The sequence below is a fragment of the Pholcus phalangioides genome, unplaced genomic scaffold (genome assembly GCF_987345545.1).
Source record: "Pholcus phalangioides strain wild (caught in Gottingen) unplaced genomic scaffold, Ppha-v1.0 ptg000007l_1, whole genome shotgun sequence".
Lineage (NCBI taxonomy): Eukaryota > Metazoa > Arthropoda > Arachnida > Araneae > Pholcidae > Pholcus > Pholcus phalangioides.
The window spans coordinates 18,703,543-18,729,540 of NW_028301600.1; the positions used below are offsets into that span (position 1 = coordinate 18,703,543).

The 25,998-nt window shown below is 32.9% G+C and overlaps 1 protein-coding gene across 1 annotated transcript in view; it reads right to left on the bottom strand.

Moving 5' to 3' along the window:
• Nucleotides 1-25,998, bottom strand: part of gpp (DOT1 like histone lysine methyltransferase grappa) — a 126,277-nt gene that overhangs the window by 80,637 nt on the left and 19,642 nt on the right. Inside the window, exons 6-13 of the mRNA XM_089232775.1 lie at nucleotides 20,868-20,958; nucleotides 11,090-11,184; nucleotides 10,814-10,932; nucleotides 10,483-10,531; nucleotides 9,327-9,426; nucleotides 7,045-7,151; nucleotides 4,774-4,815; nucleotides 1,895-2,096 (exon numbers count right to left, since the gene is read on the bottom strand). Coding sequence (XP_089088901.1) covers nucleotides 1,895-2,096; nucleotides 4,774-4,815; nucleotides 7,045-7,151; nucleotides 9,327-9,426; nucleotides 10,483-10,531; nucleotides 10,814-10,932; nucleotides 11,090-11,184; nucleotides 20,868-20,958 — 805 coding nt within the window. The remainder of the gene's footprint in view (nucleotides 1-1,894; nucleotides 2,097-4,773; nucleotides 4,816-7,044; nucleotides 7,152-9,326; nucleotides 9,427-10,482; nucleotides 10,532-10,813; nucleotides 10,933-11,089; nucleotides 11,185-20,867; nucleotides 20,959-25,998) is intronic.

Genomic DNA, 25,998 nt, shown 5'->3' on the forward strand with positions numbered 1-25,998 from the left:
TGCATATTCCTTACTCATATTGCACACACATTTATTTAGAAATAAAAATCATATATATATATATATATATATATATATATATACATGTATTAGAACCAATGCTTCCTCTAAGCTGTGTGCATGTATGATATAAAATCACTACCACTCAATTTCCTCAACCAGCACATTTTTATGAGCCAACCCTCTGGTCCTAAACAATATGCGTTATTTATTTGAATTTTTGTTTATTGAAATTAAAGATTAAAATTATCTTCCCAACTTATACACAAATAAAAATAACAAAATGTAAAAACATGTGGAATAATAAATAATAACAGATGTCAAATTATAAACAAATCACATATCAAATCTCAGTTTTAGTTTGAAAGTAGAAGGGATAAAAAAAAGTGTACAGGGAAATCATATGCTGCTTAAATCATGTGCTGGAAAAGAAGTTGTTTCTAGAAGTTACCGCTAAGAATTCTGACATTGATAGGAGCACATGTGCATGCTACCTCATTTGCATAGATGTTGTTCAAAACTATAAGAACAGGATCATTGCTCTAGATTGCACTTTTAAAAAACATGTTATCGGTTCACTGGTAGACTTAATCACAAATTACTGCTGTCAGCTAGAACAGTCTCCCAAACTTTTTGTTCCATCGCCCCCTTCGTCAGAAATTTTTTTCCTCTCATCACCCCCCCCCCCAACTCAAGTAAACACATGGGATCCTATGTTAAATCAGTAGGTTCTATCACCCCCTTGGACCATTCCATCGCCCACCAGGGGGCGATATTGCCCACTTTGGGAAACACTGAGCTAGAAGATAAGAAACCGGTTGATACAACTCCCTCATTATGGGATGTCTTCGTCTTGCCTCTAATGCTTTGGTGTACGCCAAGTTAGATGTAGTTTCATTCATCCTAGATGTCTGATGCTATTTTCACACCTCCAACTACTGGAATACCAGATTCAAGAGCCTGGATATCTGACCGAAGCCGACCCATACCAGTAGCCAATGCACTAACTGCATAATTCCTCTGTAGGTTTAGCCAGACATTGCTCATATCTTAGTTCTACTATGCCACGAGATCTCCGTTCACGAAACACCTGGCACCTGGAACTATGAGTGTATAGTAAAGATATCAGTGTGAGGTGTTGCGATCAGTAGCGCAGATTTATTATTGTTTACTAATATATTTTTGAAGGCCCGAATATACGTGCCTTCATAGAAATTTAAATCAACTGTAGACTTGACTTTGTGAAAAACTCTTGCTTCCTGAAATTTGAATCATGGCTCTCTTGCTAACAGTGAGCGCGGCGATAGTCGATTTTTCATATTCCTGATTCTGAAGATCTTAGAATATACTCTTCCACAATGTGCTTGATGATAGGAATTCATGTTGAATACTACAACTGATATTTTCTTTGTTCTCTAAACAATACAGAATCATTTTTTCAATTTCACAAAGGAGTGTGTTGATGCTTCTCATTCCAGATAAGCAGCTAGTTCAGGAACATTGGAAGTGTTATGCACCTGTGGATGCTCTGTCTGAGCTTTATACGATAGATTTTGATTTCTGAATGAATTCTGGGTGGTTCTCAGACGCCAATGAGCTACTTCTATACAGAAATGATTCTAAAAAGATCCTAATCTAAAAAAAATTCTAATTCAGATCATAATCCAAACATTTGAGTTACAAACTAATGCTGAGTAATACCGTACTAAGAATTTGTCTTCTTTTTTATCAAATAAGTTGTACTGATTACTGAAAAACAAGACATAAACAAAAAGGTGTAAAAGTTACCTTCTTGAACTTGTCAAAAGATATCTCAAATTTTAAGAGTATTTATATATAGAAGAAATGGATAATCTAGGAAATTCGCCTTCAGCTAAACATTTTAATGACATACCATTTTCTTCATTGCTGTCCTGTCCACTCTGAGAAAGATTGGTTTTGATTTTATTACTACACCAATCTGACCAAGCTTTTCTTGTAGTAGGACCAAGAAGGGAACTTTCTTCCTTGGAATCATTTGATGATGAATCCAAGACACAAGGATTGGATAAGCTCCCTTTTACACGTTTAGAGCGAGATGCATTGTCTTCATTTTCCTGGTATCAGAGAAAAAATTTAAAACAAAATAAATAAATCTGTATACCAGAGATAAAGACACTATCTGAAGATTATGTCACTCTCCGCTATTCATATGAAGGTTTTAACAGTAACTACTTCTTCACTGCCTTTACAATTTTCTCGTACTGACAGTTAAATATTTTTCCTGAATTCATCTTCACATGAGCCAGTTGCTAAAACCTTTGAAAGAGCAACATGTTAGTTTTTTTTTCACTATTGGAATAATGCTATTAATTTGCAGTACTTTCTTTACAAAAATTGGATAACAAGCACTAAGTTCTATTTCAATAAAAATAACAGAGATCTCCACTTCATAAAAAGCATCCTGACATAATAAAGAAAGAAATCTGAAATGTCATAAAGAGAGAAATCTGAACTGTCATAAAGAGAGAAATCTGAACTGTCATAAAGAGAGAAATCTGAACTGTCCTAATAAAGAATGAAGAAAAAAAAAACTGTTCCCCTGTTAAATTTCACTTTTGTGACATGGTGCCCTTTACCAGTGACTTGTTTTTAATGAATAAACCTATTTTCATTATTTAATATCTGACAGTTTTTGTCTTTTAGTGATAATAGATAGTAAGAGGCAGTGCTGGGTACAGTGGCATTTTAACCAGTTCAACAAATTTAAAAAAAATTTCAATGATTGCAATGAGTGAGAATCAATTGTGTATACACCTTTTAACAAAGCTGCATGTGTCATCTAGCAGGAACAAAGCAAATTCACGCCATAAATAGGCTGGCTTTTACTGCAAGTAGTTTGCCACGAAAATAACTAGTTTGCAGTTTAGAAGCTGCAGGAAACTCTAAAATTGAGAAATTTGGTATATAGCCCAGACTGTTATAAAGCTTTTATTCACTGCCACAACTCGGTCAGGGCACTCACTCGTTATGGCAGCCCAGTATGTTTAACTATTGGTTAAGGGTGAATTTTGTACCTCACACATTTATGATCACCCCCAGTTATGACCCTGCCTTTATTTGTGATCTTGTACCATTTGTTCTACCAACTCATTCCACTTCGAAAAAAATTTGTCTTGAGGTGAAGTTATTTTTATTTTATTTATTTATAGACTATTGTAGGCTGAGCCATATGCAAGAGAAAGCGTTTGATTCAGATAAAGATATTGCTTTATATTGTGCAAAAATTCAACAGTCGTGGGAGAATTAATGATATTGGAAGGGAATTTGTTCCAGTCAACTTAGATATGAGGAAAGAAATAATATTTAAAACTGTCAGTAGAAGCTAAAATAGGATTTAATTTTTGGGTATAGTTGAGACTGTTAGAGAAACACAATGACTTAAATAGAAAACTAGAAGTATAAAAGTTTAGATACTCATGGAGAATCTTATAGCAGTTAATCGGGAAATAAGTAGGTGAGTAATGAGGTGGTGAAGATGAAGTTTGGAAATGGACACAAAGAAAGAACAACAGTCATGATGAAGTGGGTGGATTTATTGTGGATTGATTCTAATTTGTCAATATTAATTAAGGTGTAGGGGTTTCAGATGCATAAGAGAGTATAGGGGAAATATGAGTTTGGCAACAGCGAAGCCGGACATCATGAGTGGAATGTTTAAGGTTGCGGTGAAAGAAGAAAATTTTTTGAAAAATATATAGTCATCCTCTTTGAAATTCCAGGAATTTGATGCACTCAGTGCATCATTAGCAACACTGACACATACAAAGCAGGGCTTGACAAATCACAAAAAAAATCTAGGCACCAGAAAAAAAATTTAGCTCCTAAATTTTTTTTTCAAAGATAAACAGGTTCAAAATAATATTTCTTTCAACTTTTCCAGGACATAGTCCCCTTCCATGTTGATAGATGCATTGATATGAATTCCAAAATTTTTGAGTTGTCCTGACCTCAATTTAGTAATAACATAAAAAAAAAATTTCAGCACCAATCCCAATGTTATAGTAGCTACAGATACTTGGCACTTGTCCAGCCTGATACAAGGCACATGTAAAAGCATTTCAAGTAGTTCTACCCACACGACCAAAAATAAACAAAATACAAAAAAGTGCTAGTTGGATCAGATAAATATTAAAACGCACTATTGGAGTAGGATGTTAATTTTGGTACAGTGTGCATCAGAGTTCCCATTCCTGGTGCATGAGAAAAATTTTGGACCTGAAAAATGATTGGGGCCCTTCTAAGAGGTTTTACTGTATCTTTGTGCTCAAAACCACAGAACCTGTTTTTTTTTAATAATTTGTATGGAAACAATTTTATGTTCTAACAATGACTAATGGCCCCAATAGGATGTAGATAAAATCCTGCAAACTGATTGAGAATTCTTCTAGTGGGGGTGTTAATAAATACAGTCTACCCCTAAAAAAATTGTCATAGCAAGGAATTCATTAAATCTGGGTTCTGACCGTGTGTTCTTAAATGCATTAAAAACAGTTTAAAGAAATATATATACAGTCAACACTTGTTATGATGACCATGTGACTGTTCTATAACAGCTACAGAAGCAATAAGTCCCAAGTGTTTTCATGTAACTACTATCCTACATGTTTTCCATTCCATATTATGACCACCCAATGTAACGTCCACTTTCAACAGAATGGGGGCATTATAATGAGCGTTGACTGTTATAAATTTCTGCTAAAAAAATGAAAGTATCATTTTAGAAAAAAATACCTTTACTCGAGGATTCTTCATTTTTTGAAAATAGTGTTCCAGCTGTAAAAAAAAAACAGAAAAAAAAATCAGATATGTGCTGGAAAAAAACAAGCCATATAGAAAAATGTAAGATCAAGAAATAATTCTTTCAACACAACTCTTTTGTTTTATAGAAGTATGGCTACCATGAAGTACAAAGATTCATTGAACATCTCAACAATACCCATACTCACCCAGTCAATGAGAGAGACAGAAAATGATGCCAAACCACCTGTCCGGGAGTCCTGGCTAATAGATCACTTAAGGTACACACATCAATACCTTCACTAAAATCTAATATCCCGCTAAGGCAGAAGAAAAGCATGCTATAGACACTAGTGAACCCATGCTGATTTCATCTTTGAGCAACACTCTAAAACAGAGCTGACTTGAAGAAGGCTTTCAAAATCAACAGTTATAGGGGAAAAATAAATCAGGAGTGTCATATCACCCTGTGTCGAAAATAACATCAACAAAGGAAAAAAACAGAACTGGTGCCAAAGCCCTTTTCCCCATACATCAAGAATGCCAATCAGAATTTGGAGCAATAGTCCAGGTTTATAAGATACTCACCTACTGTACTAAAATATGTTCAGAGATGCTGCTAGCTTGACACGATTCATCTTGTCAGAATATTTCCTGACACTGAGGTACAACAAAAATGGTGATACGATGACCACACACAGAATACATTGCTAATGCAGTAAGTCCTCCTCCGAGGTGTTGGCACACAAACCTCTTGGCGAGACAAATGGGAAAAAATGCTACCATTCGAATTCATCAATAAACTGTAGGTCCATGTCTAATTAGCCCTAGTGACTATAATGTGACAAAATGATTATGGCCATCGATCAAATGGGAAGACTTTTAGAACTTAAAAGTTTGATGTCAAGTTAACCAACTATGAACATAGTTTTTAGTTATGTGTGGTCAAAGACTCTATTGACCCACCCTTTATGGCGCAGGTATATCATATTCCATGTTAATGTGAAAAAGTGTATACAGAAAAAACAAAAAAGAAGCATCGCAACAAGAATCAGAGAAGTTACAGCATGAAGAAATGAGAAAAATTCATCGATTGCAAACCATGCATTAGAAACTGAACACAAGGTAAGATTTGAAAAGACAAAGGGAGATGTGAGAAACTGGAATATACTTTACTGTCTACACCATAGTTTCCCAACCTTTTTGTCCCATCGCCCCCTTCTTCAGAAATTTTTTTTCTCCCATCGCCCCCCTACGCAATTTAACCCATGGGATCCTATGTTATAACCGTAGCTTCTAACACCCACGTTGGGAATCACTGGTCTACACACTCATGTTTTATGACAGTAAGAATGAAAGTAACAAATTAAGTAGCGATGCTCAAGAAATCTTGCCTGCTCACCACTTACAGCAACAATACTGAGATATCCCGTCAAACTTGATCTACTTTATTTCGGTCATAACAAAATATCTTGTGTGTTCTTAACAATCTTTTATTTCCAATGTAGCAGTTATAATGTGGATAAGGCAAATTTTAAAAACTGCTTAAAGGGTTAAAAGACACTTGATGGAGTAATGACAAGCACCAGGATTTTTTTATAGCACACTTCTGAACAATTTTTCCATCCTCTTCTATCTTGTCAGATCAACTGGCAGTATTTGGAGCCAGTCTCTGTTCACATTTTGATAACAAGGAAAAAGATTTGTGTTTGAATTTTTTCGTTCCCTTTGTAATTGAAAAGATTGAAAAAATATACTTACAGTATATATATATAAGAAAAAATATATATCTCTTCTGGATTTTCAGTGTTGAGAGGGACAAGAAAAAAACTTATATAAAAATCAGAAAAAAGCTTTCTTTTTGAAAAAAATTGTATTTTGAAAGCATGTATATTCTATAAATTCATAATTAAAAAGTAAAACATGTTTTACTCATTTATTTTATTGGTTTGTCCATTTAACTCATTTATGCTCATGCTGGGGGTGCGACTCAAGTGCCCTTAAAATTTTGTGTCACTGCTTCTGCATGTACTAAATTGGCAAAAACAGTTTAGCTGTTATGTTTATGACCAAAGCTATTGTATTTCACAAGAATTATGCTGTTTTTTAGAAAGATTGATGAGAGTATGGATAAAGGTGACATTACTTTCGACCATTCCTTAGAAAGAAAAAGAAAAAAAGTGCATAGAGTGATTAATGGTAACACAAAAAAGTTTAATCAAAAAATAATAATTTTTGTTTTTAAAATAAGCCTGTTTCCGATACCTTTGTTCGATCTATAGTATGAAGGAAGTAAGATACAGGTTTTCCAGTCCATGACACAGAACCTTTGATAGGAGTGATTTCTCTAACATGCATAATTGTCCCAATATCTATAATGAATAAAATAAATTAACAAAATTAAAATATATATTTCATAAAAGATGAATGTTAAAATTTCACATTTCAAGAAATCCTCTTTATATTTTTCAAGTTTTTATATTCATTTTTAATATTTCTAATTTGTTTGCAATATTTCTAATTTATTTGTCTGTTTTCCCCAATACTAGAATAAAGCTTCAAATAAAATGTAATTATCACGTGTCATCATAAAACAAAAACAAAGCTATAAATCAAGTAAAAATCCTCCATTTTTAAGATTTTGCAGCCATTCTCTCGCCCTGTTGCATATTGTCTGTCTCTCTCAATGTTGCCATTTGGGGCTATAGTCATCATGAGCTACTGGCTGGGTTAGCAGGCTGTCCACTGCATAGTCCAGTTTATCATTCAAATACGTTCTAAGAAAGGAAAACATCTGTGCTTCTGTTACGTCGTGGTCTGGTGCACTCTTGCTCAGAATACAAATGGGCGGTGGTTTGATTCCCCACAAAAGCATGAGAAATTTTCTTCCTAAAAATTAATCTCTACATTGTATGAAGCTATTTATACCTTGAACTCCATGTGAGTTTATTATTTGATTGATTGAGTTACTTAACTTTGCCAACTAATGGGACTGTTGCATATATGCATGGTAAGCCCCAGCCAATAAAATAAACAAACAATAAAAATGACTTTACAAACAGGGGGGGGGGGACGACGACGACTTAATAATGAATATAATCCAAATTCACAAATTATGTTAGAAGGGACCAATAAAAAGTGATGTTACAGGCCAGAAAGCGTAAAAAGTGAAGTTATAGGCTGCATAGCATAAAAAATGATGACATTATTAAGTGGTCTTACTGGAAAATAAAAAGTTTAATAAAATTTCCACTACATTTCTATATTTGGACTCCCATAGTAGTCCCCTAAATTTTAGAGTTTCTACTGTACTGGGTGATCCAGAAAAGATGGGGAAAACTTCAAGAGGTGATAGTATATGAGAGACACCAATACACAAACAATTGTCATTAAAGAATGCATGGTCTAACACGAAACGCAAATATGCTAGCGCGTTTCGAAACGGCTGCTCCACAAATGTTAAAAACAGCATTCCTGTTGAAATTTATAGGAAGAAAACGAACACCATGCAAATGTAACCTGGGGAAGAAGAAACCATATGCAAATCTGCGTCACAGTGAATAAAAGATGCGAATGCTAGCCCTGTGAAGTCATTCCAGCACAACCGTTCTAACAGTTGTAATGTATGGTGTATGGGATAATGACACACTTTAGTAATACTGAAAAAGCAGATATGGATTTCATTTACAGAGCTGCAAACGGAAGTACCACAGAGGCAGTTGCTTAATCCGAAAACATTTGCACGCTTGCATTGGCAGCTGCTGGGGAGGTTCGGGATATGACTGGAATATTCCAGAGCGTTTGCCAATCCCTCCTTCGTTGGTTTTTCTTGCATCACTGTTGGTGGTCTCTCTTTTGAGCAAAATTATTGTAAATTATTCATCAAAATTGCTTTTTTAATGTATACGTTATTCTGGTGTTTTCTCCTCGTATCCTTGGTTTTACTATGTTGTGCTCTTTAGCACATTTGTATTTCACTTTAGACCAGGCATTCTTTGATGAAAATTGTTTGTTTTCGTGTGTACTACCACTTCTTCAAGTTTTTCCTAACTTTTCTGAATCACCCTGTATATTCCAAAATATTAAATATTATCAAACCCCTACAGAATTCAGTAAGGGTTGTATTAATTCACATTATATTATGTTATTCACATTATATTATGTTATTCACATTATATTATGTTATTCACATTATATTATGTTATTCACATTATATTATGTTATTCACATTATATTATGTTATTCACATTATATTATGTTATTCACATTATATTATGTTATTCACATTATATTATGTTATTCACATTATATTATGTTATTCACATTATATTATGTTATTCACATTATATTATGTTATTCACATTATATTATGTTATTCACATGTTATTATGTTAATTCACCAGAAGTTTATTTGAATTCTAAAACTTAGCAAGACCAACAAATCACTTTCACCATCACAAAATTTACTTGAATATGGACTTGATTTTTTTTTTCCCATGTAGCCAAAGATTAACTAATACTTTAATCAATATATAATGAAAAATTACCACTCAAGTTTCTGTCAGTAATTCGGAAGTTCAGTGGACAAAATGCTTTTGAAGAAACTACACGAGCATGATCTTTTATGTCTGCAAAACGCATTTTTAGCTATAAATAAAAATATATGCAATTAAATATATGCAATTAAATTTTATGATTTTCAAATTAGCAAAAACTAAACTAAACTAACATATAACATTAGGGAAAAAATAAAACCATATTACAAATCATAATGCGATCTTCTCTTAATTAATTTTAAACCGAGGAAACCAGAGAAACTATAAATCCTCATAAAATTCAAATTGAGTCATTCATATGGCACATAAGAAATGAAATGAACTCCACTACACAGCGATATAGCTGCCAAGGCTTTTTTGGCCATGTGCAAGACGAAGATCTTCTGGTTTCAAAGCTTGTGTAAATTGGAATTATCATAAAATTTTCACTTGCTCTAGCAAACATCATGTTCGCCTCTAATATAGACATTATTGAAGTACATGCATACCTCACTTTACCTGGTCTCACTTAACATGATTTTAAGAATCCACCTGCGAAATTTGGTTGGGAGTTTCAATGTTAATCCTGAAAATGGTCTTGCAAATTGAAGATATAATGTTGTTAGGATGATAATATCCGTTGGATTTCATGATTTAAATGAGACAAATGTGGGACAAATGCTCAAATCCAATTCACCATATATCACTAATCACCATCTTTTGGTAACATTGACAATGCTATCAGAATTTTAGCCAAAGAAAAAGATCCTTACGAAACTAGAATTTTCATATTTGTGAGGGGTATTAAGAATTCTCTTGGTACTGAAATTTTCATAAAGAGATGAGGAATATGCTAGTCAACTGTTTTATTAAAAAAGTTATAATTAATTATATTATTATTATAAAGTTGAATTATCAGCCAGTTATCATACCAGACTCTTCAGGAAAAACACCCACACACCCTAGAGTCAGAAGTACTAAAGACAGAATTAAAAAGTATTAAATTCCTTCATATAGCTTAAATGTCCTAATATATATATATATATCCTAATATACTATATATTATTCTAAATATAAATGCCATACAAAAATAAGAATAAATAAGTTCCCCCTTCCCAGTAACAAAGTATAAATGTGAGTGAAATATTCATTGTATTTACAAACATACCTTATGGTCCACCGTGGGTCCAAATGCAAAATTGTTCACAAACAGCAAACTAAACAGAATGCAAAACATATCATTAGATATGATTATAATGATTTTAAAAAAAGTTCCATAATTATTATTCAGCAGTCAAATGTCTTAATACTCATTAAATCAGCGGTTATCAATCTTTATTGACTTGCTCTGTGTGAGCCCTTTTCACTATATACTTTCTTTAGCAGAGTCCCATAGACCTCTTTATATTTTTATATAAAATTTACAGATTTATTTTATATTCCTTGAGCGGCCGCTGAGTGGTGTAAAACTGATTTTATGTATTGTATGAAATACTTACGTAGAGTTCATGAGTGTTTCTCTGTGTTCTTCTGCTAAAAAATCACCCTTTATAAGTTCATATTCCCCATGAGTTTTACCATACCACTTCATCCAAAATTTAAATGACTTGTCCATATCCTATTAAAAAAGAACAGCTTTTAATTGAGAAATTTTCATGGAAAATAAGATGCATTTAAAGATCTTATGGCTTTAGTGTTTAATCATTGTTTTTTTAAACATAATTTTAGTAAAATTAATGTGTTTTAAAATTTTTTATGAAACAAATTAAAATTACTTCAGCATAAGTGGCTGGAACATCTGCTTTTTCTATGCCTATACATTTCTTGCAAAGAGTTGTTGCTGCCATCTGCAAAACTACTTGTCCAACTCCTAACATCAAAATATATATGTATCGGTCATTAGAAGCATTTCATTATCATCAACACACAAATTTTATTTGTTAATTATTAATTCATGCAATATAATTTACATGCATATAATTCATGTTTTTCCTGAACCTTCACTATGAATAATATTAAATATATATAATATTCATTATACATCAATAATAGTAATTTTATAATTACACACACACATTTTTTAAAACATACCATAGCATATGTTGTGAAATAATATACCCAAAGTTACATGATAGTTAGAACATATCATAACCATGCAAGTCAAATTTGTCAGGATATATAATTTTACGTATAAATATTAGTAAAATGGAAGCAAACTTTTACACAAATAATTATCTTTTGATGAATTATAACCAAAACTGTGACCATTTCTTGCAAAATTAAATAATAATTTTGACATTGTTGATTTCATAAAATCTTTTCTTGCGTCTGCAATCCGGTCCTAAAAAAGTGTGAGCTACTTATAAAATATGTACCAAAGAATGTCATGCAAAGTACACTTCAAATGTTTTCATTTCTGGTACATTGAAAGAGCTGTTTGAGTTTAGTTTAGAAGCAATTCAAACATCACTTTCAATAGAATTTTTTTCAGACAAATAATGTTAGATTTCAGGTATGAAACTGCTCAGCTTCCAAATGTACTTTAAAAGTCTGATAAAACAAATACAGCTTATAATGGGTGTTTTGAAAATGTCGAAGAGGTAATGTTACAGATACAACAAATACAAATAGAACACAACAACAGGCAAAATGCCCAGCGAAGTGGCTGAGAAAAAGATGCCCATAACAAATATGGATGCCATATATTTCAAAAATAAAGCAACCCAATTAAAAATGTGATTAGAAACATTATAAACAATATATACACATGATAAAATATTATACAATGCCCATAAAGAATACTTATGGTTGTCTTATTCTAAGTATGAATAGCTTCTCGATTTACCCCAACATGTTTATCATACTTCTTTTTATATTTAAATACTTAATATATTTGGTTACTTAACTTACTTACATACTTAAAAATTTGGTTATAATGAATTGAAAATTACGAAACTTTTTGTCAGACCTGCCAACCTTCAAAAGGTAAAAAGCTGCCATTTTCTCACAAAAACCTGGCAATTTACATGAAAATGTGGCAAGTGTATTTTTGCACGACATATATTTGCCATAATAAGAACCTACACAGAGATGTGCCAACTCCTTTTGGAATCCAGAAATATGGATATTCTTGTGGGGAAAGGGGAGTAAACCCCCTCCGCAGACCAGATCAAAAAAATTGATAATTTATTTATTTATTGAAAAAAATTGCCCCCCACCCCGACAGGTAGGTCCTGATTAGACCCAGAGAAGAATATAATCATTGTGGATTCCATCAACGATGGATAATTCGTGGGTAACTCTCGAAAGCAGTTGTATATTTTCTTTTTGAAGACATTTGATCAGAGAAAACAAAAAAACTTCACAAAATATAAGGCTGCCGATGAAAAAAGCTCCGGTAGTAACACAATCACATCATGTGGTGTACAATCAATACCTCTGTTATTGTGTTTAGCCTGTGGTTGTTAATAGGATACAATAATAATTATACAGGGATGTTGGCAACCAAAACCATCCCCTGATAAATAGTTGCCGATAAATGTTAAGTAAACAAAGTCATGCCATAGCCAGTTTGCTTAAATGTGGTCACCAGGACATTTTTTTATGGTTACTTAATGAAAGTGACGTCTTCAACCGAGTAGGTAGGTTTCATGAACTATGGCTGCCCTCTATAGGTGTTTTCCCCCAACAGCAACCATGGTCATTCATGTCACAACATTGTGAAAGCTCAGGGGGAATCTAAAAAATTTCAATCCAAAAGAAATTGAAACAAATTTTCTTCCAAAGCTAATTTTCTGCTAAAATCCGGAGAAAGGGCAAAAAATCTGGAGTCTCTGGCCTAAATCCAGAGAGTTGGCAAGTCTGTTTTGTTATGCCAAAAAAAAATCTCCAAAAAGCCTAAGGATTTACACAGAAAAATCAAATCAGTTAAGCACCTTTTTATATTTTTACTCTTTTCCCACTATAGGATATGTGACCATTTTATTTGATTTTTGTCTCTCTCAGTGACTAAGACAATGGTTACTGCCACAGCTTATTAGATCTGAGCTTGCAGTTTGAAGCGTTTCCAAACATCTGAAAAAATTGCGCTAAAAAGACTTTCCAAAAGGGTTGGTAAAAAAACATTTTTTTTTTCAGTTTAAACAAGGGTTTTTGGTTCAAATAGCATTTACATTAAAAACAATAAAATTTCTGAAAAATGATTCAAACTTCTGATAATTAATTTCAATAAAATGCTTATTAATGTAATTAACAATATTCCTATATTAATTAATGTATAAATATTTCTTGCATTTTAACAAAAACAAACTTTTTGCAATTTAATTATGCTGAGATATATACAACCTCTGACAATAAAGTTCGGTGAATAGTCCTGTAACATTAACGTAGATGAAATGTTAACGAAAGTTACCTTACTGTCCTTCGAAATAGTCACCTCCCATTACTATGCACCGCTGAGATCTCCTATACATGTCCTGGAAACTCTGCAAGAAGTCTTCTTTTGGGATGGAGTTCAAAAGCCTCGTCACATTTCGTTGGATGTCAGGAATATCGTCAAATCTCTTTCCTTTCAAAGCGAGTTTGAGTCGTGGGAATAGAAAGAAGTCTGGAAGATTGAAATCTGGCGAGTATGGTCGATGTTCAATTTGCACCACCCCCTTTTTTGGCAGGAACTGTTTGACGATATTGGCTGTGTGAGGGCGAGCATTGTCGTGAACATCAAACCATGAACCTTGTTGTGCGTACTGAGGTCGTACCTTGCGTAGACGTTTCATGAAACGGATCAAAATTTCAATGTACCTTGCAGCATTCATCGTCGTTCCCTCAGGTAGAAATTCCTTGTGGATAATTCTTTGACTATCAAAAAAGGTGATTAGCACCGTTTTGATGCATGATTTTTCTGCTCTGACCTTTTTCCGATGAGGTGATGCAGGAGCACGCCATTCCATGCTTTGCCGTTTCATTTCAGGGTCGTACCTGAGACACCAGGACTCATTCTCTAGTCACGGCTTCACTCCTTTAATTTCCAATGTTACAAGGCCACATTCATATTCGCTGCTCAATTAAAATCAATGAAATTTCCTCAGCTATATTCACCACTACTCTAACTGATCATTATCCAATCTCTTGTAAGTTTTTTGTCTAATCCTAAACCCGCTAATGGTAAAAAAAATTATTAAAAAATAGATCTCACCGGAATTTCAGCATATCTTCAAAATTAGTTTTGCACTTGTGAAAAATACCCCAGGGCTAAATTTTGATCAATTTAGCCTTATCTCACGACTGTAATTAATAATTATACAAAATACCTTCATATAGAAAACAAAAAAAAATCATAAAGGGCCTTGGATTACACCTGCATTAGTCAATTTGACCAAAATTAAACAAAAACTTTACTTGAAATTTAGGAAGTATCCGTATGATTTATCAATTCAACAAGCTCATAAAAATGTAACAATTTCTCAAAAGGCAAATAAGATTAACAAAAAACAATTTTACACTACTAAATTTTTACTGCAATACATCAGCTAAACGTTGGAAATTCATTAATAAAATACTTGGATCAGAGAACAAAAATAAAATAATGCCCTCAGAAACAAATTCCCAATTACTAGCTAATAACTTTATAATACCCATTTTGCAAATATTTCAGAACATAAACAGGCACAAAATGATAATTTTAAACGATATATACACAATTATGACAAATATATTTTTCTGATGCCTACTGATCAGTTATAAAATATCTTAAATAATTAAATCACTTCCAAATTCTGCTTCCTGTTTTGACAGTATAACTACAAATATTTTCAAAAGTTTTCCTATCAATATTCTTCAAATTTTGGCAACTGTAATTAATAATTGCATTGAAAAGAGGGAATTTCCCGAATTTCTAAAAGGTGCAATAGTTATTCTATTTACAAAAATGGAAATTCTAATGATTTGAACAACTACAGACCTATTTCCATTTTACCCTCCACCTCTAAAGTTTTTGAAATGATTCTGAAAACTAGGATTTACTCTTTCTTTAACCACAGTGAATTCTTTTCCTCTAATCAGAATGGATTTCTACCAAAAAGAAACACTGAATCTGTACTTTTAAACTTTACTGAATGTGTACAAAAATATTGATTTATCTCGAAAAACTATAGGCATTTTCTTAGATATTAGGAAAGCATTTGATAGTGTCGCTCAGAGTTCTGCTGTCTAAATTACATTCTTGTGGTATCAGAGGCAACAGTTTTAACATTCTCCGCTCATATATCTTACTAACAGAACTCAAAGAGTAAAATGTAATGCTCATTTCAATAATTTTATGAATATTATCAGTGCAGTCCCACAAGGATCTGTATTAGGCCCGTTATTATTCATTACTTTTATTAATGACTTATGAAATCTTAAAATAAGTGGTAAAATCATTACATTTGCAGACCATATGGTCATTCTTTACTTTAGAACAGATTAGGCTATCAACCACTTATCATAACAATTAATAGTGATATAATTATAATTCAAAACTCTTTATTAATAATAATCTCAAGTTAAACATTTCTAAAAGTAAATTTATTAATTTCTCTTTACGTAATATTCCACCTCTTGAACATGAACCAAACTCCATGAACCAAATTTTTTTAATTGTAATTAATGCAACTGTCAATGTCTTGAACAAACAACTAAGATAAAATACCTTGGTATTCATGTTGACCAGAATTTAAAATGGCTTTCTCATATTAACCATTTACAAGCTAAATTGCGTTTCATGTTATACAAGTTTTATCATCTCAAACCTTATTGTGAGTACAACCTTTCTACTAACCTACTACTACTCAATGTTTCATTCTCATTTACTGTATGGTCTATCAGTCTGGAGAAGCGATTTTGTATCTAATGTTACTCCTATTTTGTCTCTACAAAAAAAAATTATCAGGCTATTGACATGATTATAACACTCCATCAAACGAACTCTTCCATTAACTCCAGATCCTACCTCTACGTTACTTATATTTTTATAGATCAGTAATGATAATTAAGAAGAATCAATTTTACTTTACCCCCAAACACATCCCGCACATCCGCTCGCCTTAATTCCAATTATTCACTACCTTTAGTTCACAAAACTATACTCAAAAAACATTTCAGTTTTCTCGTTCCGAAATTTTATAACCCCCTTCCCATTGAGATTAAAGAGGTAATTACATTTTCGAGTTTAAAAAAAAATCTCAAGTCCCACCTTTACCAAATTCCGGACATTGAGATCCACTTTTAATTTCATCCAACTTTTTGTTCAGAAAAATTTAGACAATTGCAAATGCATTTCATTGGCACGAATGTACATTATTGTATTCTGCATACGTTGATTCATGTTCTCATATCGGATAAGCGTCACAGCACCTTCAACCCTGTTACATGTTTATTATTCACACCAATTATATATATCTTGCCACCACCTATTGTTATATTAAATTCAATTACATTTCTCTCTTTCCTTTTTCTTGTTTTCTGTTGTTTATTTTTCACTTATCATCATAATACATATTTTTACTTTTGTGTTTCATTAATTATAATTTTTCTATTTATTTGTCAAGAATTCTAACTTATTGTAGTAATCTTAATATACACAGACATTTTGATTGTAACGACCAGTATGGGACTAATGTCTCCTTGGTTGTTTTGTACTTGTATATGAATGATACTTTATGTTTTTGTAATTATTTGAAATAAAAAAAAAAACTACAACTTACTCAAGAAATGTTAAATATGTTGTCCACTGTGTTCTGGCTATGAGGTGGAAGCACAAAAATGCTTGTTCAACAACAGATCAGAGTATGTCATGTTAATGATGTGGGTGTGCTTTCAATTCACCAAAGTTTGCACAATACTATACATAACATTTTGAGGTACCGCCAAAAGTTGCAAGGGTTAAGGTCAGGTGAAGGTGATGGTTTGGTGTCGTGTCATCCTGATATTGTCAAAATGGTTCTTCAGCAGCTACTTTGCTGGTGTAGCAATGTGCATCTTGATAAAAGTTCTGTTATCCACACACTGATGCCATGTAAGTGCCAAAATGATGCAGTTGCAGAAAAAAAATTATACTGCTGGTCATGTACAGCATAATCTACCTGCGCATTTTGCACTCTACTTGCAATTTTTTTTCTTTTCTTTTGCAAACAAATTTCCATTGCTTCAGGAGTATCTAAGCAAATTTTCAAGTAATTCTGACCAGTAGTTCTTATCGCATAGTTTTGGATTCAAAACTTTAATTATAATCGCCCTGTATATAGCTAATTATATATTTTTTTCATAAATCTTTTACTACTATACAGTAGAACCTTGATTAACGGGGCTTAATGGTGAAAGTATAAAAAAACTATTGAATGTCACAGTGTGAGATGTGCCTACTTCTTATGGGAAAGAAAATGTCTGAGGTAATGCAACTACTAGTACACTGGTCTCTTTGGATTATAAGACTACCTGCCCCTAGCACAGGGTTGGTAAAAAAAATTAAAAAACTGGGGGTTTTTTTTTTGGTTTAAACCGGTTTTTTTGTTTTAAATAGTATTAACATTAAAACAATAAAATTTCTGAAAAATCATTGAAACTTATAATTAATTAAAATAAAATGTTTATTAATGGTAATTAACACTATTCTCATATTAATTAATCAATAAATATTTCTTACATTTTAACAAAAACCAACTTTTGCAATTTAATTATTTTTTGCTTAACTCAATGGATTACTGTGTTTGAAAATTCTTTTAATGTTATTATTAATCATATCATATAATATATAAAGGTTTTTCTCCAGTTACTTTCAGTATACTTGATTAGGAAGCTATTTTGCAAAAAGTAATAAAAATTAGGCGAATATAATGTATTTAATGAAGCATAAATAATGCTTTACGATATACAGGGTGATTATAACTAAGTTTCTGATTTCAAAACACTGTAAAAAAAGAACGATTGTCAGAATCACTTGAAAATTTACATGAATGTTCCTGAAAGAATGCAATTTTATTTGGTAAAAGGAAAAAAATACTTAAAAATGTAAAATTAATGACATCATCAAACATGTGGGAAATTTGTTTGCAGAATGGAAACGATAGCCAGCCATGGCAAAATGATAACTTAATTATAGCATTGCACAATTTAATAATTCATGGAAACATCACAAAAAACGAAGTAATTGAACAAATAACTACAACTTACTTAAGAAATGTTAAATATGTTGTCCACAGTGTTCTGGCTATGAAGTTGAAAGCACAAAAATTCTTGTTTAACAACAGAGCAGAGTATGCCATGGTTATGATGTGGATGTGCTTGCAATTCAGCTTTTTATTAAATCAAACGCGCCCCCAGGTTAACATTCCTGAGGAACTTCTAACATATAGGGGGATGTGCTGGAGATTGCAAATGACCAAAGTTTGCAATCTGACGACTGTTTATGACATTTTGAGGTACCTCCCACAGCCAGAAGTTGCAAAGGTTAAGGTGCATCCTGTCAAAATGGGTCTTCAGCAGCTGCTTTGCTGGTATTGCAATGTGCATCTTGATAGAAGTTCTATCCACACACTGATGCTGTGGAAGTGCTGAAATGATGTGGTTGCACAAAATAGATTATACTGCTGGCCAAGTACAGCATCATCTACTTGCACATTTTGCACTTTTTTCTTTTGCGATAGAAACTTCCATTGATTCAGGAGTATCCATGCAAATTTTCAAGTCATTCCGATCAGTACTTATTGTATAGTTTTGGAATCAAAACTTAAATTATAATCACCCTGTATATAGTTGATTATTTTTCATAAATCTGTTACTACTATACGGTAGAACCTTGATTAACTGGGCTTAACAGTGTGAAAGTATAAAAAAAAACAACTATTGAATATTAAGACTGAAAGATATACAGTAGGAGATGTGCTACTTCTTATGGGAAAGAAAATGAAAATGTATGTGAGGTAATGTAACTACTAGTACACTGGTCTTTGTCCTTTAAGGACAGCTGGGGTCTTTATTCGATTATAGGACAACATGCCCTTAGCATGATGGTGTCACTACTGTTGCTGCTTCTTTGTGAATAGAAAAAGAAACCCTGTGAGATAATACACCACTACATTTAGATGTGTGATGCAATCCTTATTCATGAATTTGCTAAAGATAGAGCATTAGAATGTAGCCAAAGGTTAGAAAATGTCGTAAGAATGAGAAATTTTGGCTTTTGTATATAACTTTAAATAACTAAGATACTTCATGTGAAAAATATATATACATTCTGACACTTAGAGACTTTTTGAAAAAAACCACTAATAAAATCTTGTGTCATTTAAAGATATACCATCAGAATGGTCCCCAAGGATATAAAATGGGGTAAAAATAAAACATTTTGGCTAATAATGAACCAATATAATATTTTTCAAGGAAAAAAATTATATTTAGGCAACTTTTATTTGATTTTTTGAAAAAAACCACTTGGTTAAAACCAAGGTTTAAACCATGGTTTAACCCAAAGAAATCACCGAATAAGACAAATACATGGAAAATACAAAATTCCAATGCATTTCGACACACTGTGGGTGTTGTCTTACGAGAAAAAATATAAAACCATTAATCACACTGACAGAGGATTCCACTTGGGTTGGATACTAAATCTTAACTCTCAGTTGCTCAGTGGAAAAAGTAGGTCTGTTCACTTTAAACATCATGGTCAGAATGACGTAGCGAGTGAGAATTTGAGCAGTCTCTGTCAGCATGTGTGTGTGTGATTAGTGGTTATATATTTTTTCTCTAAAGACAGCACCCACTTGTGTTGAAATGAATTAGGAATTTTGTATATTACATACATTGGCCTTATTCGTTAGTGTTTTCTTAGTAAGCTATTCCATGCATTTACAACAGGAAAAAAAAGCTTGCAACAAATTAACCGGGAATTATCCGTAACTAATCAAAGCTGCTGCTGCCCCCTCCCAGAGTCAAAGCATTTGAATGATGGCATATCAATCTTTCATATCAATATCCTTCAAAATCTTAAATACTTCAATCATATCTCCTATGTTGCCACAATGATGAGCCTCAACTTTATATATATAATGCCACGCCACAATGCCATATAAAATATTTATATATAATGTGAAGACGATATGAAAAAAAAAACAAGGACCATGTTCCTACAAGTTGCATTTAGAATTTTTCTCACAAAGACACCTCTTTTCTTATCAAATTTTGAAAGAAAAAAAAAATCTTTAAGTTGTGTTGAAGTCATTGACACTTCTACAAAATAGCTTCATAAACTATGCATTTAATTTATTGTTTATAATTCAAAACTTGAAGATTCTTATTACTTTACATTCATGTATTCCTTATATATTTGCTTCATTTAGCAAATTAAAAATATATAAAATTTAAGAAAAATGCATTATTTTTCATATACTTTGCAATACCTTTAAAAAACCATTTTTTAAATATGTAAACAAATAAGAGGAGGAGTTACTAGCCCTAAAAAACATAACGGCTCTATTTTTCCTCTCCTGCTTCAAGAATTCTATAACTATTACTCACCACTTCCTAAATCAATGAATACATCTTCCTCGACAATATCAATTTCAGTGATCATCTGAGTTATAAATTCAAATGATGTTTCACCATACACCTGAAAAGACAAGTATCTATTAAATCTTACAGATTAGATTATCAACCTTTAAACTGTACAAATAGTTTGAAATATATGTTGGAGTATTTTTTCCCTCTTCTCTTTTCACGCAAAATTTTCTAAAACCAGTTTGCCAGTATGTTAATTTATTACTCATGATATAGATAAACACGATAAAAGCCTAGGATGAACATATTTCCTACATAAAATATGGGAAATCGGGATTCATGAGAAATACTGTCAATTATGCAAAAAAATTATTGAATGCAAGTTAAATTGCCAATTACAGAATATTGAAAAAATAAGGAGGAAAAATAGGACATTTTATGAAAATGTTGGGATGACCAAAATTATGGGAATGTCCCGTAAAATACAGGTGATATCGTCACCATATATAGAGATGTATTCTGTACTCTAATTTATCTGGGTCCCGGGACCCAGGTTATTTGCAAAATCTGGTTCCTTTTTGAGTGAAAGCGGGTTCCTCTCAAAAAAATGTATTTTGAAAAAAATTATGACCCTCCATTAATTCACTGGTACCTCTATGAATTTTCTTCCAGCATGCCCCAGGTCTTTGATTATCTGCTTATATTTTTCATTGAGACTGAGCGGTGGGCAATGTTCTGAGTAGGAGAAGAAGGTATCTATGAATCAAGTAATTTATTTCTAAAAACACACATGTTCTATCCAAAGGTTTATTTACTTTCATTGTCTACTAGTAGGAAAAGCTTGCACAGAAGCTCATTCACAGAGAATTTAACATATGGAATTCCGCACACGGAATAAATCTAAAACATAAATATACAGTTGATCCTGCTTATAATGTTCCTCCCATTTAGAACGTTTTTCCACTTAGTATAACTTATTTTCATGGTTCTAACAATAAGTAATTCTCATTAAGATTTCTTGTTTAAAGTGCTTTCCTGTTTACAACGTTTTTATGACAGTTTTTGAAAAACGTTATCAGCGGGATCCACTTTAATTAACAGTTGAAGGCACACATTTATATATTTACTAATAAATAAATCTATAAATTCCCTTCTGATTGATTTTACATTTCGTTAAAAAAATCTTAGCAGTTTCAATAGCTTCTGATCAAATTTAAAGCAAATTAGATTCTCTCTCTTCTCTCAGACACTTATCTTCTGATTCCCTATTCATATAAATCCTTGCAAAGCCATTTCTTGGTGGAATGATTTTCTTTTCCCTACCTGATGGTCCACAACTCTGATCTGTCACCATTCAACTGCCACATATTTTCACACCTGAATATGGGAGCTATGTCAGATTTGTGTTGGAGAAACTTAAATGTGCTTATGTGTGTGTGCCCAACATTTGGCGTGTATTGTGTTCAGTAGGTGGTGCCATCTATCCAGCGCTGCAACTAGATACTTTCTCAAATGGGCAAACACATTTTGGCGCACCCATGTAATGTAAAAGAAGCAGTGAATTTGGTGCCCCCTCCCCAGTCCAGAGCCCAGGACATTAGACCTGTCTGTCCCTCCCAGTTGCGACCCTACATCTATCCTCCAAACTGGTAATGCGTGCATTTATAGTTTAATATATACATATTTGTGGTGTAGGTCTGTGAGATCGCCATGGCAACTGTGACAAAACTGTGGATATTCAAGGTAGAGTTTTTACAGATTGGGTTTTTTTTTTCTTCATGATCTCAGGAAAGTTCCACAATTTGAACAGGCATTCCAATCCTTTGCGATTTAAAAAAAATGAGCATTCACAATATTGTGGGAACAAGGAGAATTTATGCCGGATAGACGCCGTCTTTGAATGGCAGCAGATAGCCGAGAAAGTACCATAATCTCTGTCATGTAACCAGAAGGGAGAAAATCCGCAGGGGAATAAAAACTCCAAAATTTGACAAGTACACTGCCCCTCATTCAGGGAAGCAACTAGATATCCCTTATCTTATTCTTTGTGTATATCGATACCGTACAGTCTACAAACTAGTAAAACCACATTTTCAAGGTCACGCGTTCATGATACATGGTAAAAAGGGGAAAAAGTTGGGGAGGTTTTTCTACTTTTTTCTTCTTAGCACTAGGAAAGGACGTATGAACAAAATTTGTATGCATCCTTTTCCAAAATTCCGGTTATTCAAAACATTATACCACCTCAATGACATCTCTGATATATAGAAGTTTCTGGCCCTGAACAGCAGAAATACCACATACCTGGTCCACAAACTGAAAAGGTTGGGCACACCTGCTCTATGCCGTAAAAAGTTGAGATATGATATCAGGGTGTCTACCAGTGCCCGAGTGGTAAAGATGATCGTCTTCCACTATGAAGGTTACCATCAAGGTCCATGGGTTCGAATCCAGGCATAGAACATCAGAAGCAAGTTCTTTACCTACCGAGCCTGGGGCGACCACCGATGGATAGAGCCTTCATTTCCCTCCCAACTCCACTGGTTGGAAATTGCCGTACGACGATATATGACCGGAGGTGGTGTGCGGTGAAGTAGTAAGAGGGTGTCTACCAAAAGCAAAATTCAGGGACTTTTTGGTGACTTTTCTGTGATCTTTTCTCAGGGCTCCCACTCAAAAAATTAGAAAAAGTAGGATGGTACCCCCTTAGATAACATAATCATGTCATAATAAAAAAAATCAATAAAATAAAAAATGAAAAATTAAATTTTTCTTTTCATAGCACACTATTTCAGTATCCTGTAAGATTGACTCAAGCCAAAGCAAAATGACTTATTTAAAAAAAAATTTTGGCCAAAATAAGGTCTTAGCAACCATAGAAAATTATTTTGTGCTCTCCTGACAATATATATAGTAGACTCTTGGTAACTCGACACCACAAAAAGTATAGACAAGCATGTCGACTTAAGCAGATGTTGAGTTAGCGGGGTTTCACTCTAAATTTTTGTCTGATCGCTTTTGCGTACGCAATTATGCACATTCAAACAATTCCATTAAATAAAATGGTAATTCTCATTAATTTTTATTTGGGGTTGTTCCATAATAGAATCAAAACGTATAAAAAAATTTATCTCATGAAAAATAATCAAGTATATTTTTGGATATCAGCGGTGCAGTTATCCAAAATAAGTAAAACTTTTCTCACTTGAAAATTTTCTATCTAGCTTCTTCAACCATTGTTTGAAAATCTCTGATTTTATCTATGCCTTTTTGTTGCCATCATAGTCCACAAAAGGAGTTAACATTTTTAAAAGCACTGCAATTTTTTTGATTTTCCGATAACTAATGATTTAAATTTTTCCGTCTCATCTGAGAGTTTGCTGCTAAGAGAACTGTCAAACAATCTTTGTATTTTTTACATCCTTCACATTTTTCTTCTTTTATGGCAAAGTTCGGTTAGGCAAAAACTGAAAAAATAAACCTGTCTCATTACAATTAAACACATTTGCAACTTTATACTCTTCTATCATTGGTTTGAGAATATCAATCTTGAAATTTTCAAGTTTCTTGAGATGCAGATACGCTCTTTCCACAAACTTTCCTAAAAACAATCCCGTGGCATTCTTTGAATCGGGTCAACCATCCACTGCTTGCAGTGAAATCACCATGATTGAGACTTTTTGTAAAATTGTTTGCTTTTTCTTGAATTATTGGTCCTGATAATGGGATTGAGTGAGATCGAACGGATTTGAATCACAAAAGAGTGGCTTCTTCTACATTGCTGAAGTCTGATTTCTTATGCGTTTTCTGCTAGGTTCATAAGATTCCAATGCTGACAAAATTTTTTCCTTATTTTTACCAAATGATGAAATGATGTTCTGTGCAACTCCATATTTTTTGGTGCGTTCACTCTGAATTTTTCCCTAAATCTAGTTTTTTTTTCAAAATTTCAACCTTTGATTTTAAAGTTAAAGTATGAAGTTCGCATGGAGCCATTGCATTCATGGCCGTCGATACTCATGGAAAAAAACAAATTATATGTTCAGCGTCTAACCACAAGGCTTTAGCTCTTTTTCTTTTACTCCTTTTCCAAGAAATCATGCCAACAACACAACTTTCTGAAACTGAGTTACGCTAAAAACATTCTCTGCAACAGACAATATCAAAACTCTTAACAGATGAGATTTTTATCTCTCTTGGATGTTGATAATACCCACTTTTTTTTACCATGAAAAGAATGAAAGATCTTTCCTATAAACGCTACTAAAATGATAAGCCAGTCAAGAGGTTTCAAACATTCATTCTTCACAAGCATGGCTCCCCCCTGCCCCCAATGCATAAAAGGGACCCATCATAGAGAACAAAAAAAACAAAAGATTGTCGAAATACCCACAGACATGTTGAAAAATAAGTACTTTAATTTTTAGCTCTTTACTTGAGCATTGTAAATATTGTTTGTGCCTCTGCATGTCCTAAAAATACAGAAGAAAATTGAATGCTATTGGGTATCATCAAAGTCACAAAACCTAGAATAGGTCTATGTACCCAACTGCTTGTTATGCAAACTGTTGTTTCACCTATACACAAAATGTGCACTATAATTTTGTTAGTTACTGTTCATGACCATGAAGTAGTATACAAAATTATTTTTTTTCAACCAGGCAGAAGTTTTAATGACTACTCTACTTGTAGAACCCTCGAATTAAGCAAATGAAAAATTACTAAACTACAAAATGGTCCACATACACCCCGCTCCCCCAAATAACTTTAAAAATAATACAATTTTTGGCAGAATCATTAATTGCAATCTACTACATTTGTATTATTTGGCATTATGTCCATGATTTCCTTCTCAATTAAAATCAATTATACAAATTTTGTTGATAGGATTTTGTTGGAAAAGTAGGACAAAGTGGAACATTTTACCAAAAACTAGGATGAGTGGGAGCCCTGCTAGACTTTTTTCTTACATCAGTTGTTCCCAAACTGTGAGCAGCCATGCCACCACTTGGGGGATTTGGGTTAATAAAATAGAGGATCTTAATGAAAGGAGCAAATGCAAGTAAATTAACAAAAAGAGACCTGAATTTTGGTTTAAATTTTGAAAAACATTTAAATTCAAAGTCGACTTAAATACAATGCCACGTAGAAA